The following is a 13,801-nucleotide window of genomic DNA, read 5'->3' as shown; positions in this document are numbered from 1 at the left end:
TAGTTGTATCGTTGAAATTTGACACAAAAAATTGTATATCAGACTTTGGCAAATTGTTCTCTAAATAAAAGAAGTTAGTACAATATAAAACAATGAGTTCGGTGACCTATTAATTTATTTAATTTGTGGATGCTTTTCAACACCACACCACCAAGGTCGGCAAACTCTAAGTCCTACTGAAATATCCTGTCCAGCAAGCGGCGTGGCCACGAGCAGCGAACGGCCGGCCTTGCCGCTCGGCTGCACTGAAGTTCATAGACTCTTAGGCCCGCCATACAGGGTGGAATATATTTGTTGCATCGATCGTTATTGTTAAAAATAAGGATGAAATGTCTCTAAGAAACTTGATAAATCAAATGTAAGGAAAACAATGAATTCTTTGAATCAAATTTTCTATCTACAGTATTAAGAGTACTTTTCCTCCAGGTGGCATTAGAAAATTCTAGCCTGAAACAGCTAGTATTGACATCTTCAAGCTGCTACTGCAGTTTTTTAGTTACATCCTTTGCCACACTTTACGGAAACACCTTCGTGGATCATCCGCCAAGAAGTTATGCTTATAAATACACTATGCGGATGATCAGTCGCTCGATTATAAGAAGAAACTGCTTTCGCGGATCTTCCGCAGATTTCCGTCAAGTGTGCCAAGGGCCTTTTACCGGTCTGTGCTCTGCACGATATCACTCGGTTACACATTGATAGCTTGTGCTGCTAATCGTTTCTTAAAAGGTCTGTAATGTCTGTAATGCTCTTTGATACTCCTGCACTCTAGGTTTTCTGAAGTCACTTCCTTGACAATCAAAAAGTAGGTATTTTGGAGCACGAACCATTTAAAAATGCCTAAATGATTTTAGAATGACAATTAACGCATCATGACTCTTGCAATTGCAATGTTATTTCTCATATAGGTAGATATTATACTCGTACATTGAAAGTCACATCCACATCACAAATAACGACCGAGACGCATTGATGATGACTAAAGTCTCTTGGCGATTTTCCAGTTTATCTGTAAGGAACTACGCAAACACTACACCTTCGATTTACGTATCATTTACCAACTGAAACCCATTTTAAGCTTTATCTTTTTGTAATAAATAAACAAGTCCCTTGTAAATATGTACGGACAGTCACCAATGTATACTCTTAGAAGCCATTTAAACGGCCGCAAGACAAAGTACCGTCACGCCATCTCTGTCCAACCGTCGAAGACAGGGATTGATGGATCGGTACCCTACATTCCAGCGCACTTTCCTCCCAATAATCCAATAAAAACACGCTGTCGTGATCCACACAGCACGGGCCCGTCATATCCTCTCAGTTTACTCTGACAAGTCGTAAAAGAGTGCGTTTTAACCGTTTATCTATCAGACCGCGCATCCTGATTAACAAATTCCGCTGCTGTCAAAAAAACAATTGATGATCTGGCTAGTTGCTATACAAGTTTCCGTGTCGTGCTGTAATTGCATTAGTTGCAAAAACAATTGATGAACGCTACACCGCTTCTTGTTACAATTTCTACCAACCTACACTTCGCTCAAACATGACAGCGGATATCGATAATAAATGTATATTCATTTTTCTACTATCAGCATTTCTAGTTCTGTAACTTCGATAGAATCGTCAGTGATTTGCCAGTTAATTGGGCACTAAATGAATTGGTTGCGATGTGAGAAAATTAATCGTGTGCCACGAATTATCAGTGCGTTTCCCAGAAGCACGATAAAACAATTACGCCTTGGAATACCTGTGTGTGATGCATGAATGCGATGCGTTGCAATTATTCATGTGAGTGATCCATTGGCATCCGATCTGAGAAATGTAACATTAGTGGTGGGCGTGGTGACAAAGTCCTTATTTTAGTTCTAACTGGCATCTTTTTGAACACTGTGGCTTTTTACCATCTTAGGCGTCCGACAACTTACCCCTAGGTATTAGTGGACGAAATCAAATGTCTTGTAAAAACATTATTACCAGCTGATCAGGCAATATCGCCAAAGAACTTGTTATCAAGCCATTATTTTTTGTTGTCGAACTCAGATTAGTTCATTTCATTTAATCAGAAACAAAATCATAACCCTCCTTTTGCTTTGCCGTAGTCGGGTAAAAAATAGGAGAAGCTCAAAACTGTCACAAAAAAACAACCTTTTTCCCGCGCGGTGGAAATGCTGAGATGATCTTGAAAAAAATTATAAGAAAATGCAGACAACTGGGACTGGTCATTGACTATTCCGACACCTTTGTAGCCAGGATCTCCTTAACTAATTAAAAACTCAAACATCAATGCTGAGATGATCTTGTAAAAAAAAATATAAGAAAATGCAGAGAACTGGGACTGGCTATTGACTATTCCGACCTCTACACCTTTGTAGCCAGGGCCCAGGATCTCCTTAACTAATTAAAAACTCAAACATCAAACTACGTATTTTTGTTTTTCCACAGCCTCTCTCTCTCTTTAGCCAGGGTCTTCATGACCATTAAAAACTCAACTAACAAACCTAACAACTATTAGTGACTGGCCAGTAACATTTCTTTTTCTTTGTCCACAGAGGGTGGCGGGTATCGAGAGAGCGCGCGCGGCGCGGGGCGAGGGCGCGCGCGGCAGGTGACCGGCGGTCTGCGCGGCCGATGTGGGCAGCGGGTGGGTGCTGCTCCCGACAGGCAGGTAAGGAACCAACATCATTCAAAACCAAATTCATCCTTTATTAAAGCCCGGTCGCCGGGCACGTAGAATTTCGTCCAATGACCCCAAGCTACCCATCCTTCGCGCTCGCAGTGAGTGTTCACTGCGGGCCGCCCGTCGAACAGTCGCGACAGCAATATAATTACACGCGAGCGATAAGGATGGGTAGCTTGGGGTCATTGGACGAAATTCTACGTGCTCGGCGACTGGACTATGGTAACTTAAGCTATGCAGACAAGAATAGACCACTCCTTCTCTTCCCGTAATGGTGACTAAGAGGCATTTTTGAGAACACCGTTTAAAACCAACTTGTTTATTAATAATAAGCTGTGCCGTGTACCTAGTTCGGGCATACTTATTATTATTATTCTGTGGTTCGGGCAATAGACACACTTACCGTGGAAGGCACAAATCAACGCGTATTCTTCATATATTAATGCTATTTTTGACCTACGAATACATGTCCAAAATATAGGACACCTTCCACCACTAGCAAACATTGGCTGGTGCTGTGAATATGCATTCCAAGAGAACTGTAGACTGTCTGTCAGCTGTCTTAAATTGGTTTCATTTTTTAATTATTACTCAACATTGTTATTACTAGTGTTATTACATACATTGCCTGATGCTTATGAAAATTTAAGTTAGCTGGAACTGCCTCTGAAAAAAGAGGGCTTTAATTAATACATTTCAATAACTAGGTTGTAGGTAATTAGAGAATTTATTGTGAATTGGGTGTTCTCAGCTCGTACACTGTACTTTATTTGTGCCATTTTTGTGGTTTCCATAACAAAGGAAGTTACGAAACGAACTCCTAAGAAAGAAGTGCAAAATAAATTTTGTATTTTCAATACGTTTTCTCGTGTGGAAAACATAAATTCTAAATTTCTTCATGCACACATAGGCACACTTTGTAAACGATTTCAACACGTTGCATAATATTTACATTACACTGTCATTGTCTTCATGCCATGTAGTAAATGTTATTTAAAATTTTGTAGCTACTTAAACCTCTTGAGAAGCCCTGGGTTCGATCCCCAGTGTTATTTTTTTGTTTCTGTTATTGATAATACATTGTTATTGTTACAGATGCGATAGGTAGGTTCGATTGAGCCAGATTTAAGCCAACCATTGTTGTAAAATCGCTTGTGCGCATGAGTGCCGTTAGTGTGACGTCCCACGTTCGCTATTACTCGACTGCGATAGGGATTTAATTAAAAATAAACTGTAATAGCACAGCTTGAAGTTCGGTTTTTAATTTTTTTGCGATTCTCATTGTTCAAAATGTACCTGTAATCTGTGAATCTTGTTTCGTGTTGTCGTTTGATCAAATTCATTGCACAAAAGCACATAATCCCTAGATAGATACTAATAAGTATGGCATCTAATATGCCAGGCGACTAAATCAAAGGCAGAAGCTTTTACATAAGTACCCAACTTTTCTAAAAGTCCTGTGAAAACTGAAATGACCGGTGTTTGAAAGTGATAAAGTTCTACAATAAGTTATAAGTTGCTACTTTTAGCCCTACACCAAATAAAGCTCCTTGGCCTATTAATAACAGGGCAATGTAACCGACACGTGGCATTGTTAACTAATAACAATTTTGTTGAATAGCACCTCCTTAATACCTAATAATTTTGTCGGTTGCTCGGCCATTATAATTTAAGCCGGTTACATTAAATAGGGCCAGATATGCACGTTACCTTGGTCAAAACTTGAACGGAAGGGTGTGTTGTATGGTAGTTAGCTAGCCGAGTTTCATCATGACTGTTACAATTTATAAATACGGCCTTGAAGCCATTTGCCGCACTTATGTGAATCAATATTCTATTGACAATGTTATTTTAATACCGCGATCGTACATTACGGTTGCTGATGTTTGGCTGACAGCAGTCGAATAAATTACGGCCTTAACTATTAATCTTTCAAAGAACGCCAGATATTAACAAGTTTTAATTAAAGGACATTGGGAACTTTAATATGAGAAAATGCCCCACGGCGGACAAAGATGAAACGTATTTTATTTCAAAGCTTTATACTTGTAGGTATATTCACTTAAAGCGCTATGTTGTGAGATATGGGAATTCTGAGATATGGCGAGTCTAAGTTGAAAAAATATTTGTCTAAAATGATTTGATATTTTTACATGTTATGTTGTTTGGCATTGCAGAGTAACAAATAGAAGTAAATAAAATAATATAAATAAATAAAAAATATAAACAAAATAATATAAATAAATAAAATATTATAAATACTTAAATTAATATTAGACAACATCTCATATATTACTCCAACCCAAAATAAGTACCACAACACACCCAAACCAGAGACAATGTGAAAAGATCGTTTTCTATATTGTCCCGGCCGGGAATCGAACCCGGGATCTCAGGATTGGCCCGGCACACCTTGAAAACCGGTGTGTGCGCCTCTCCGCCACGGAGGTCGTCAAAAATGTTACCTAAATGTAAAATAAAATAAAATATTAAAACTTCATTTTCTCAATATTCCCATATAAGAGAGAAAAAAAAATGCACGGACATTCATTGGATATTAGTATGTATCATCTGTGATAGGTTTCGTTTGTGTCCGCTACTTTTCGAAAAGTGGGACAAAAAGTTTCCAATGTCATTTTAATTGCAAAAGACTAGAATCAAGGCCTAATGACGAGATTTGCATAATTTTCTCAAATGATTAGAAAATAACGAAAGAAATTAATATAATTGATCAACTACGTATTTATTAGTGCTAATGTGACTGGAAGGCAACTTTCTAACTGGTGACTGGAAATAAATAGGCTAGTTAAATGGTATCAAAATGATGCTTGACCGCTAGATTGCGCCCCACGATAAAATGTTATCATTGAATTATATCGATTCTGGACGACAAATATATGAGCTAATCGTCTAAAATCGATAAAATGCCCCGACAAGATTATATCGTGGCGCGCATCTCAGTCTAGCAGTTGTCTTCTGGAATAGTCGCAAGTCCCAATCGCAGTCCAATAGTGCACTTAGGGCGCTCCCAAACGTTAGCTTCTGGATACATGACAGCACCAGCACTATTAATTTCAGAATGGGTGGTATCATGTACCCTACATCGCTGACGTGGGTTGTGTTGTGCCACGGTGAGCGAGAGAGCAGAAGCTTCATGCAAGCATCTTGGAAAGCACGCACGCAAGCACAGCTGTCGGGCTAGAATGCGCGCCATGATAAAATCTTATTGATGATATAGCGACAAACGTATGGGCTTATCGTGTAAAATCGATAAAGTTTGTGGAGCGCATCCTAGACCTACAGCTGACAGAGGTCTTCAGTACCGAGTATATTATCTTCTCGATGTGTATGTGCGTTGTGAGATACTTGGATAAATCGCATTTATTGACACGTGACGTATATGATGCATCAAAGGTTGATCAGAACTGACTCAGAAACTGAAAGAATATTAGTGTGTTTATCTTTTTTATAATGTCTAGAGACAATTTTTTATGATTTATGAGGCAGAAACGATTAGCAACGAAACGGCTTGTCAAATTCAACAATAATTGTCAATATGATTTTTAAATGCTCAAGTTCTGATGCATCACTTCACAGCACGTGTTGACCACACGAGCTTTGACTTCTCCGCACCCTCGCTCACCCCGGTAATTTTACCATGAGTTGACATTAAACGTACTCGCTAGCGAGTTTAAGGACGTAGCACACTTATCAACCCGGAAAGGGCTTGTAACCGTATCAACTCGAGACGGTCAGTATTTTTTGTATGAAACTCCATACTGCAACACACACTTATCCGCACCATAAAGGTACAATTCCAAGACGGGCCGCAGACCGCAAACTGCAAAACTCTATGAAATCTGTAGCGCGGCATTGCAGCTGCGGCGCGCGCCGCGCTGCAGATTTCATAGTTTTGCAGTTTGCGGTTGCAGTTTGCGGTCTGCGGCCCGTTTTTCAATTGTACCTTTACGTAAACGCCTCGCTTCGCGATTGACACCGCGCGAAAGGCGATGACAGCTCGCAAAAGGCGATACGGTGTCGATGCCTTTCCGAGTCAATAAGTCTGCTATGTCCTTTAGGCTGGTTTTAGTATCGCGCTGACGCACGCTGACCGTCGGCGTTGATAGCCAAAATGTATGAAGTGTCGGCGCCGAGCGGTCAGCGTCACTCAAGAACGTTTCCTTCAATTACATACATTCGCACACTTGGTGCAATAACGTCAGAAATACGAAAAATCATTTATTGCACTTGTGACGTTATTGCACTAAGTGTGCGATATTGTTCTGTCAGCGCCGACGATCAGCGAGCGGTCAGCGTGATTGTAAAACCCGCCTTAATGTACGTCAAACTCATGGTAAGCACACGGTTGTGCTGTGACAGCTAGCAGGCACTCATGCGTGACGGAGTGACTAACCGTGGCGCGGTGGCAGGCGACGCGGGCGGCGGGCCGGCCGCGCGGGCGCCGGTCAAGACCTTCCAGGCATACCTGCCGCCGGCCCACCGCACCTACAGCTGCATCCACTGCCGCGCGCATCTGGCCAGCCATGACGAGCTTATATCTAAGGTGAGTGAGTATGCTTGGAGTTTCCCTGCGTAATCGAATCAGAAATGAGGAGAACCAAAGTGACCAACATAGCTCGCAGAATTGCTAAAATCAAGTGGCAGTGGGCGGGGCACATAGCTCGTAGAGACGATGACCGTTGGGGCAGAAAAGTTCTCGAGTGGCGACCACGGGCTGGAAGACGTAGCGTGGGCAGGCCTCCTACTAGGTGGTAAAAGTCGCGGGAAGAGCCTGGATGCGGACAGCGCAGGACCGTGCATTGTGGAAAACCTTGGAGGAGGCCTTTGTCCAGCAGTGGACGTCATTTGGCTGAAACGAACTAACGAACGAACGAGTTCTTCTCTTCGAGGAGATCTAATCCCACCTCTCATCAGGGCCCGATCTAGGGCGGGACAACCAGGGCATTTACGTACATTTTTTCATTTAGCCAGAGGACGTTCACTGCTCAACATAGGCCTCCCCCAATGCCTTCCATGTTGATCGATTGGTAGCGGCCTACGTCCAGCGCTTCCCTGCTACCTTTATGATGTCGTCGGTCCTTGTGGGTGGACGGCCTTGCATTTACCCAAGGCGACAAAATCTAGGGCGCCACGCCGGGCGGCTGCGCGTAGCCGCTAGGGGCGCTGCACAATATGTCATACATTTAAATGTCATTTTTTTACGCAGTCGCTAGCGAGCACACCTAACGTAAACTCATGGTAAGCACACAGTAGAGGTCAATATCTTTCACGACTATTCCCACCTCTCCCTCCCATCACTGCAACTCCTGTATAGCTAGAATCTTAAGCTTGGTAACACAAACTTGACCTTCACTGGTTGGGTTTTTATTGGCGGTCAAGTTGTAGATCCTGGCTACACAGGAGTTGCAGCGGTGGGAACGAGAGGTGGGAATAGTCCTGTAAGATATTGACCTCTACTGTGTGCTTACCATGAGTTTACGTTAGGTGTGCTCGCTAGCGACTGCGTAAAAAAATGACATTTAAATGTATGACATATTGTGCAGCGCCCCTAGCGGCTACTTTCAAGAAATAAAATCTTCATATATTTTTTTGACGTATTCGCTAGCGAGCTCACCTAGACGTAAACTCATGGTAAGGCACACTGAACTGTAGTTCCGGTACTCCGGTGCACCGGATTTGGGGTTCCCGAATACCAATACCAAAACACCCCAAATCTATAAACTAAAATTACAACTTTCAAATCAACTTTTAATCGAATCCAATAAGTTCATACATATTGTATTTATGGCAAAGTCGTCTCTAGGTTTAACCCATTTAAAACGTTAACCAAGTTTATGCAAATATGTTTTGGAAGAAAAGTGAATTGTATTTACATTATGTAAACCCAGATCTATCTAGTTGGCTCTGCTGCTTCAAAATCGCATCAAATTGTAGTGTTTTAAATTTCAAAGTGATTGCATAATTTTCTTTTTCCACTAGACAACCGTACCAATAAACCTGCTTTGCAAATATAAATTCAAATCAGCTTTTGCAATGTTTAAAAAGTAGACACGGTAGTAACATGAAATCATACTTATTTTTATTCTTCATAGGTGGTTTGGGGGTGACTAATGATCCTACTTCTAGACTATCTAATTAAGCTTGTAATTACCATAACCGCGTGTATTTTCACAATGGCTCAATAGAAGTGAGCTTAATTCCTCGGTAACTATTTACAATAAAATATGTAGAGCCTCCAAGGATTTCCACAAAGACCGGTCCTGCGCCGCTTGCATCCAGGTTCCTCCCGCGACCTTCACCAGATCGTCGGTCCACCTAGTGGGAGGCCTGCCCACGCTACGTCTTCCAGCTTTTCAGAGGCCTTTGTCCACCTTATCAATGCATTTAAATTAAATCCCGGTATTCTGAGGGTTATGTTTATTTTAATTTAAACGCTCCATAGAGATAAATGATTTTACAAGTGCGTATGTCCATGATGCAATTATTTTGTTTTGAAACACATAATATTCCATAGTTGTAATATATTTTTTGTTGTTTTCCAGTCGTTCCAAGGCAGCCAGGGGCGCGCATATCTCTTCAATTCAGTGTAAGTATATTTTTGTAGCTAGTTTAATACTTAATATTTTGTATTCAGTTTTAAGACAATAATAATAATTTGGCCTGAGCAATCCTCATCAATTTCCAGCAGATAAAGTGCAGGTCAAGAAGAATAGCATTGCTGATCAGTGCTTGTTTTTTGTTCTGTTTTTTTACACTCATGCTTCAACCACACCAACACGTGCAGATCGCCATTGCCGGCGCGATCATAGGGAAATGACAGGTCTCGTGAACTGTCATGGCCATGGGTCGCGCGACCTGTCATTAGCCTTTGATCGCGCCGGCGATGGCTATCTGCACACGTTGTTGTGGTTGAAGCTTTAGAGCTAAATTTTATAAATCAAGTTTACCATAGTAATAAGGTATAAAACCTGTGTAATTAAAATAAAATAAATAAATATCTGGATTTCATAAAATACTGTCCTATTCCGTAGCTAAGTACTATTAACCGGTTCACAGTAGTATTATTAAGGGGGCAGATTAGAGCAATTACGGGACCCTTCTAGTTAAGAACGCGTAAAACGTTTAGCCTGCCCCGAAAGCCAATCTTGGCTGACCTTTGCCTGCTACACCACTCGCCAAGGCCCTTTCAAGCCTTTTCATCAAATAACTTCAAAGAAAAACCAACCACTTTACTTAAGAGCGTAGGTACCTATTATGCTATGTACCTACTACCACGTAGGTGTAGTATCTACAACACCTGCCCAGTTGCGGTAGATTGGCTTGAATGATCGTAATAAATGAAGGGCCATCGTATTTTCAAGTCATTAACTAAATTCATTTACAAATAAAACAAAGCTTCGAAATTGAAGCTCCTCCATCCAATCCACCCACAGGCCAGTAGGACTAGGATGCGCGGCTCGATAAGCTTTTATCGCGCCATTTTATCCATTTTACGCGATAAGCCCATACATTTGTCGTTTAAAATGTTCTATAAGTTTTATCACCTAGCTCTGCTGGTGGCCTAGGCTGCGCGCCACAATAATATCTTATCGGCATTTTGTCGATTTTAGACAAAACATTTGGGTGGAACCGATGGAACCAAGGTTCTGGAGTGGAGGCCACGTACCGGAAAGCGCAGCGTGGGACGTCCACCCACAAGGTGGATAGACGACCTCATAAAGGTAGCGGGAAGGCGCTGGATGCAGGCCGCCACCAACCGACCATTGTGAAAATCATTCAGCACTGGACGTCCTGTGGCTGAAATGATGACGATGAGACGAAACATTTTGTCGTCTAAAATCGATAAAATACCTTGATAAGATAAGACGCATTCGATCGTTTATTGGTGAACCCATGTAATAAATTACTCCTCTACTAGGAGTGCGACAGTACTTTTGTTATAATGAACCATTATCTTTGTAATTCCAGTGTGAACGTGGGCTGTGGGCCGGCGGAGGAGCGCGTGCTTCTGACGGGCTTGCACGCGGTGGCGGACATCTACTGCGAGTGCTGCAAGACCATGCTCGGCTGGAAATATGTAAGCACACCATTATTATGTACTACATTTAAGGCCTATTCAAACCTGAGCGATATTCGCTGCCGCTGTGGGTAGAGGTACATACCGCGCGGGTTTCGCTCAGGTATTTAGTATTAAGTATCGCGACTAGAGTGACCTGAGCGATATTCGCTGCCGCTGTGGGTAGAGGTACATACCACGCGGGTTTCGCTCAGGTATTTAGTATCAAGTACCGCGGCAATACCGCTTAGGTCTGAACAGTATTATTACAGCATACCCACTGAGTTTTCTCTGCCGCAGACGGTAGCGAATACCGCTTAAGCCTTTATAGGAATAATAGTCACTAATACTTCAACCACACCAACGCGTGCAGATCGCGATCACGGCGCGATCATAGGAAAATTTCAGGTCGCGTGCTATCATGGGTCGCGCGCCCTGTCATTGGCCTTTGATCGCGATGGCAATCTGCACGAGTTGGTGTGGTTGAAGCTTAATTTGCATTAAACTTTCTATTAGAGCCACATCAGCTACAGCAAATATGCTACTTTTAGCATCGGCGATCGCCGATTTAGCCGCTTTCTATAGTCTGGTCCGTGAGCACGTAGAATTTTGTCCAATGACCCCTAGCTACCCATCCTTATCGCTCGCGCGTAATTATATTGCTGTCGCGACTGTGCGACTGGCACCCGCAGTGAGTGTGCGAGCGTGTGGACAAAATTCTACGTGCTCACGGACCAGACTATAGAAGCTAAATGCAGCGACCATACATTTCACACCGCACACTTAGGCTGAGTTGCACCATCTAACTTTGACCGTAACTTTAACGATGACCTGTGTTTTTTATGGAGTTTGACAGATTTTTGACGTTTGCCAAAGTTAAAGTGAGATGGTGCAACTTAGCCTTAAAAACGCCCAACGCAACGCGGCGACTGAGTAGGTATCTTTTCGGAAGCTTGACGCTGCGAGTAGGGTTGCCAGGCGTCCGGCTTAGCCGGACATGTTTGGCTTTTTAGGGACTTGTCCGGCCAAATATTGCCTTGTCCGGCCTGTCCGGCTTTTGTTAGGCTTTTTATTTGGTTGCCGCGCCAGGCGAAAGTCGAGCCACAGAATCATATGTAGCGCACGCATCAGGATGTCGGTTAGCAACCGATGATGATAGTAGGTACTCAGTCATGACCTGACACTAATTACATCCTCAGTCATTAAACCCCACCCCAAGATCACTGGCCTTTTAATCCTTTGGATCTAATCGGAGTTTATTTTGTGACTCTTTATAAATATTTGCCTTTTATCTCTCAAGTCTAATAACTTCGTTATCCTTTTGCGACGAAATTTTCATTGGACTGTTTCTTTTTAAATTTCGCTGGTATTCAGAACAACTGGATAGTGAATAATTTGCGCTTATCAATTATAAAGTTAATTAAACCTGTTGTTATGTAACTTAATAACTGGCAGTATATGCAATTAATAAGTTTTTAATATTTATAAATAAACTGCTAATTGCTCTGCGGACTGATAGCTCTCTATCACCGCGATACGGTATTGATTGCTTGACCACAACGACCCAGGCGGTTAAATAATAAATAAACCTAATGATGGCCAGTCTGCCACTCACTTATAAGTCTACCTTTTAGAGATAGTTCAAACTGAGGGCCATTCCTCCAAAGAAACTCAATATACACGTAGTAATAATTGAGTGAGAATATCGCAACGAGAGAATCGTGACGAGGGCGTGCATTATCCATCAACACTAGAAAAGAGATTAACCTTTTCATAAAATGTGTTATGAATACATAACATAACTCCTTGTAAATTGGTAATACAAACCGGTGAAACGACAATATCAAAATTGTATTTCGTGTGGGCGGCACACGACTTCGTGAAGTGAATACTTAATATGATAAGATGAATGAAATAAAATAGAGTCTATCTATATTAGACATCTTACTTAGCTAAATACACAAACTTTACCTACACTTTATATTTTCTTTCCAGGAGCACGCGTTCGAGTCCAGCCAGAAATACAAGGAGGGGAAATTCATAATAGAACTGGCTCACATGGTGAAAGAGAACGGGTGGGACTAGGCCCGGGAGCCGCCACCGGGGCCCGCCGGGGCCCGGGCCCCGGTGGCCGCGGCGCCAGGCCGGCCCGGACATGGCACGAGCCTAGTGGACTAAAGTGCTGTTGTGTGATAGACTGGTCGTGGGAAACCTACGCGTGACGCCTGACAATTCCGTGCGCCTTAACCCGCGGGGTCAGGTCGGACGGACTGATATGCACCATGAGTGTTCCTTCTCGGCTTAATAAAGGGGCTATGCGACACTAGGATGGGCTCCCGTCGACGAGCGGAGCCCTCGTGATGATGTGGCAGGCGAGTTGAACCGTGAAGCTCGCCTATGAGGTCCTGATTCCGGCGCTTTGCGTCCCTCGGCCGACGTCGCCCGATGTCACCCGAGACATGCAAACGTGCAACGATCACGTCACGATAGCGTTTAATGGTGAGCCTCAGCACGAAGACGACTATTTTTATCACACTAATATTATTATTGAAACGCTGAAACTCACCATTTCACGACGACGCGTCTGAAAAGCCGCTACAACTGTAAAGGTATCTGTTGGAGAACATTGATCAAGATTGTTCGATATGTAATAATTAAATTTCTTAGTGATTGTGTGCCCCAGCTTTGCATGTAGCTCGGAGGTTTACGAAGCTTAAGACGCGTGTAGAATTTGTGGTGTAGCGTATCTTGATCAACAAGATCTTTGACATTTACCTGTGGGTTTGAACGAGACGCTTACCTTCGATCATTGGCGCTATGGAGACGCATTCTAACGGGTACGCGATGATCAAGTCACGTGACCTGTCGATAGAATAATAAATAAATAATAAATAAATATCCTTAGACGNCCAGTCGATAGAAGTGTCTATAGTCTGGTCCGTGAGCACGTAGAATTTTGTCCAATGACCCCAAGCTACCCATCTTTATCACTCGCGCGTAATTATGTTGCTATCGCGCTCGCACACTCACTGCGGGTGCCAGTCGCA

At 42.6% G+C, this 13,801-nt stretch overlaps 1 protein-coding gene across 8 annotated transcripts in view; it reads left to right on the top strand.

Moving 5' to 3' along the window:
• The window catches only part of Ypel (Yippee-like), a 148,612-nt gene extending 135,045 nt beyond the window's left edge, over positions 1–13,567 (top strand). For 3 of the 8 annotated variants that reach the window (XM_028307437.1, XM_028307436.1, XM_028307433.1), the window contains 6 exons: positions 2,550–2,665; positions 3,773–3,781; positions 7,108–7,241; positions 9,241–9,284; positions 10,667–10,775; positions 12,750–13,567. In XM_028307437.1, the coding sequence (XP_028163238.1) occupies positions 2,629–2,665; positions 3,773–3,781; positions 7,108–7,241; positions 9,241–9,284; positions 10,667–10,775; positions 12,750–12,839 (423 nt within the window). In that variant the 5' untranslated portion in view covers positions 2,550–2,628 and the 3' untranslated portion in view covers positions 12,840–13,567. Of the gene's footprint in view, positions 1–2,549; positions 2,666–3,772; positions 3,782–7,057; positions 7,242–9,240; positions 9,285–10,666; positions 10,776–12,749 lie in introns of those variants that run through there. The other 5 variants (XM_028307440.1, XM_028307438.1, XM_028307434.1 and 2 more) reach the window with 4 other exon arrangements.
• The last annotated feature ends 234 nt before the right edge of the window (positions 13,568–13,801 follow it).

The sequence above is a fragment of the Ostrinia furnacalis genome, unplaced genomic scaffold, assembly GCF_004193835.3.
Source record: "Ostrinia furnacalis isolate ACB-3 unplaced genomic scaffold, ASM419383v2 OfSCF2237, whole genome shotgun sequence".
NCBI classification, from domain to species: domain Eukaryota; kingdom Metazoa; phylum Arthropoda; class Insecta; order Lepidoptera; family Crambidae; genus Ostrinia; species Ostrinia furnacalis.
This window is presented reverse-complemented; position numbering and strand designations above follow the sequence as displayed.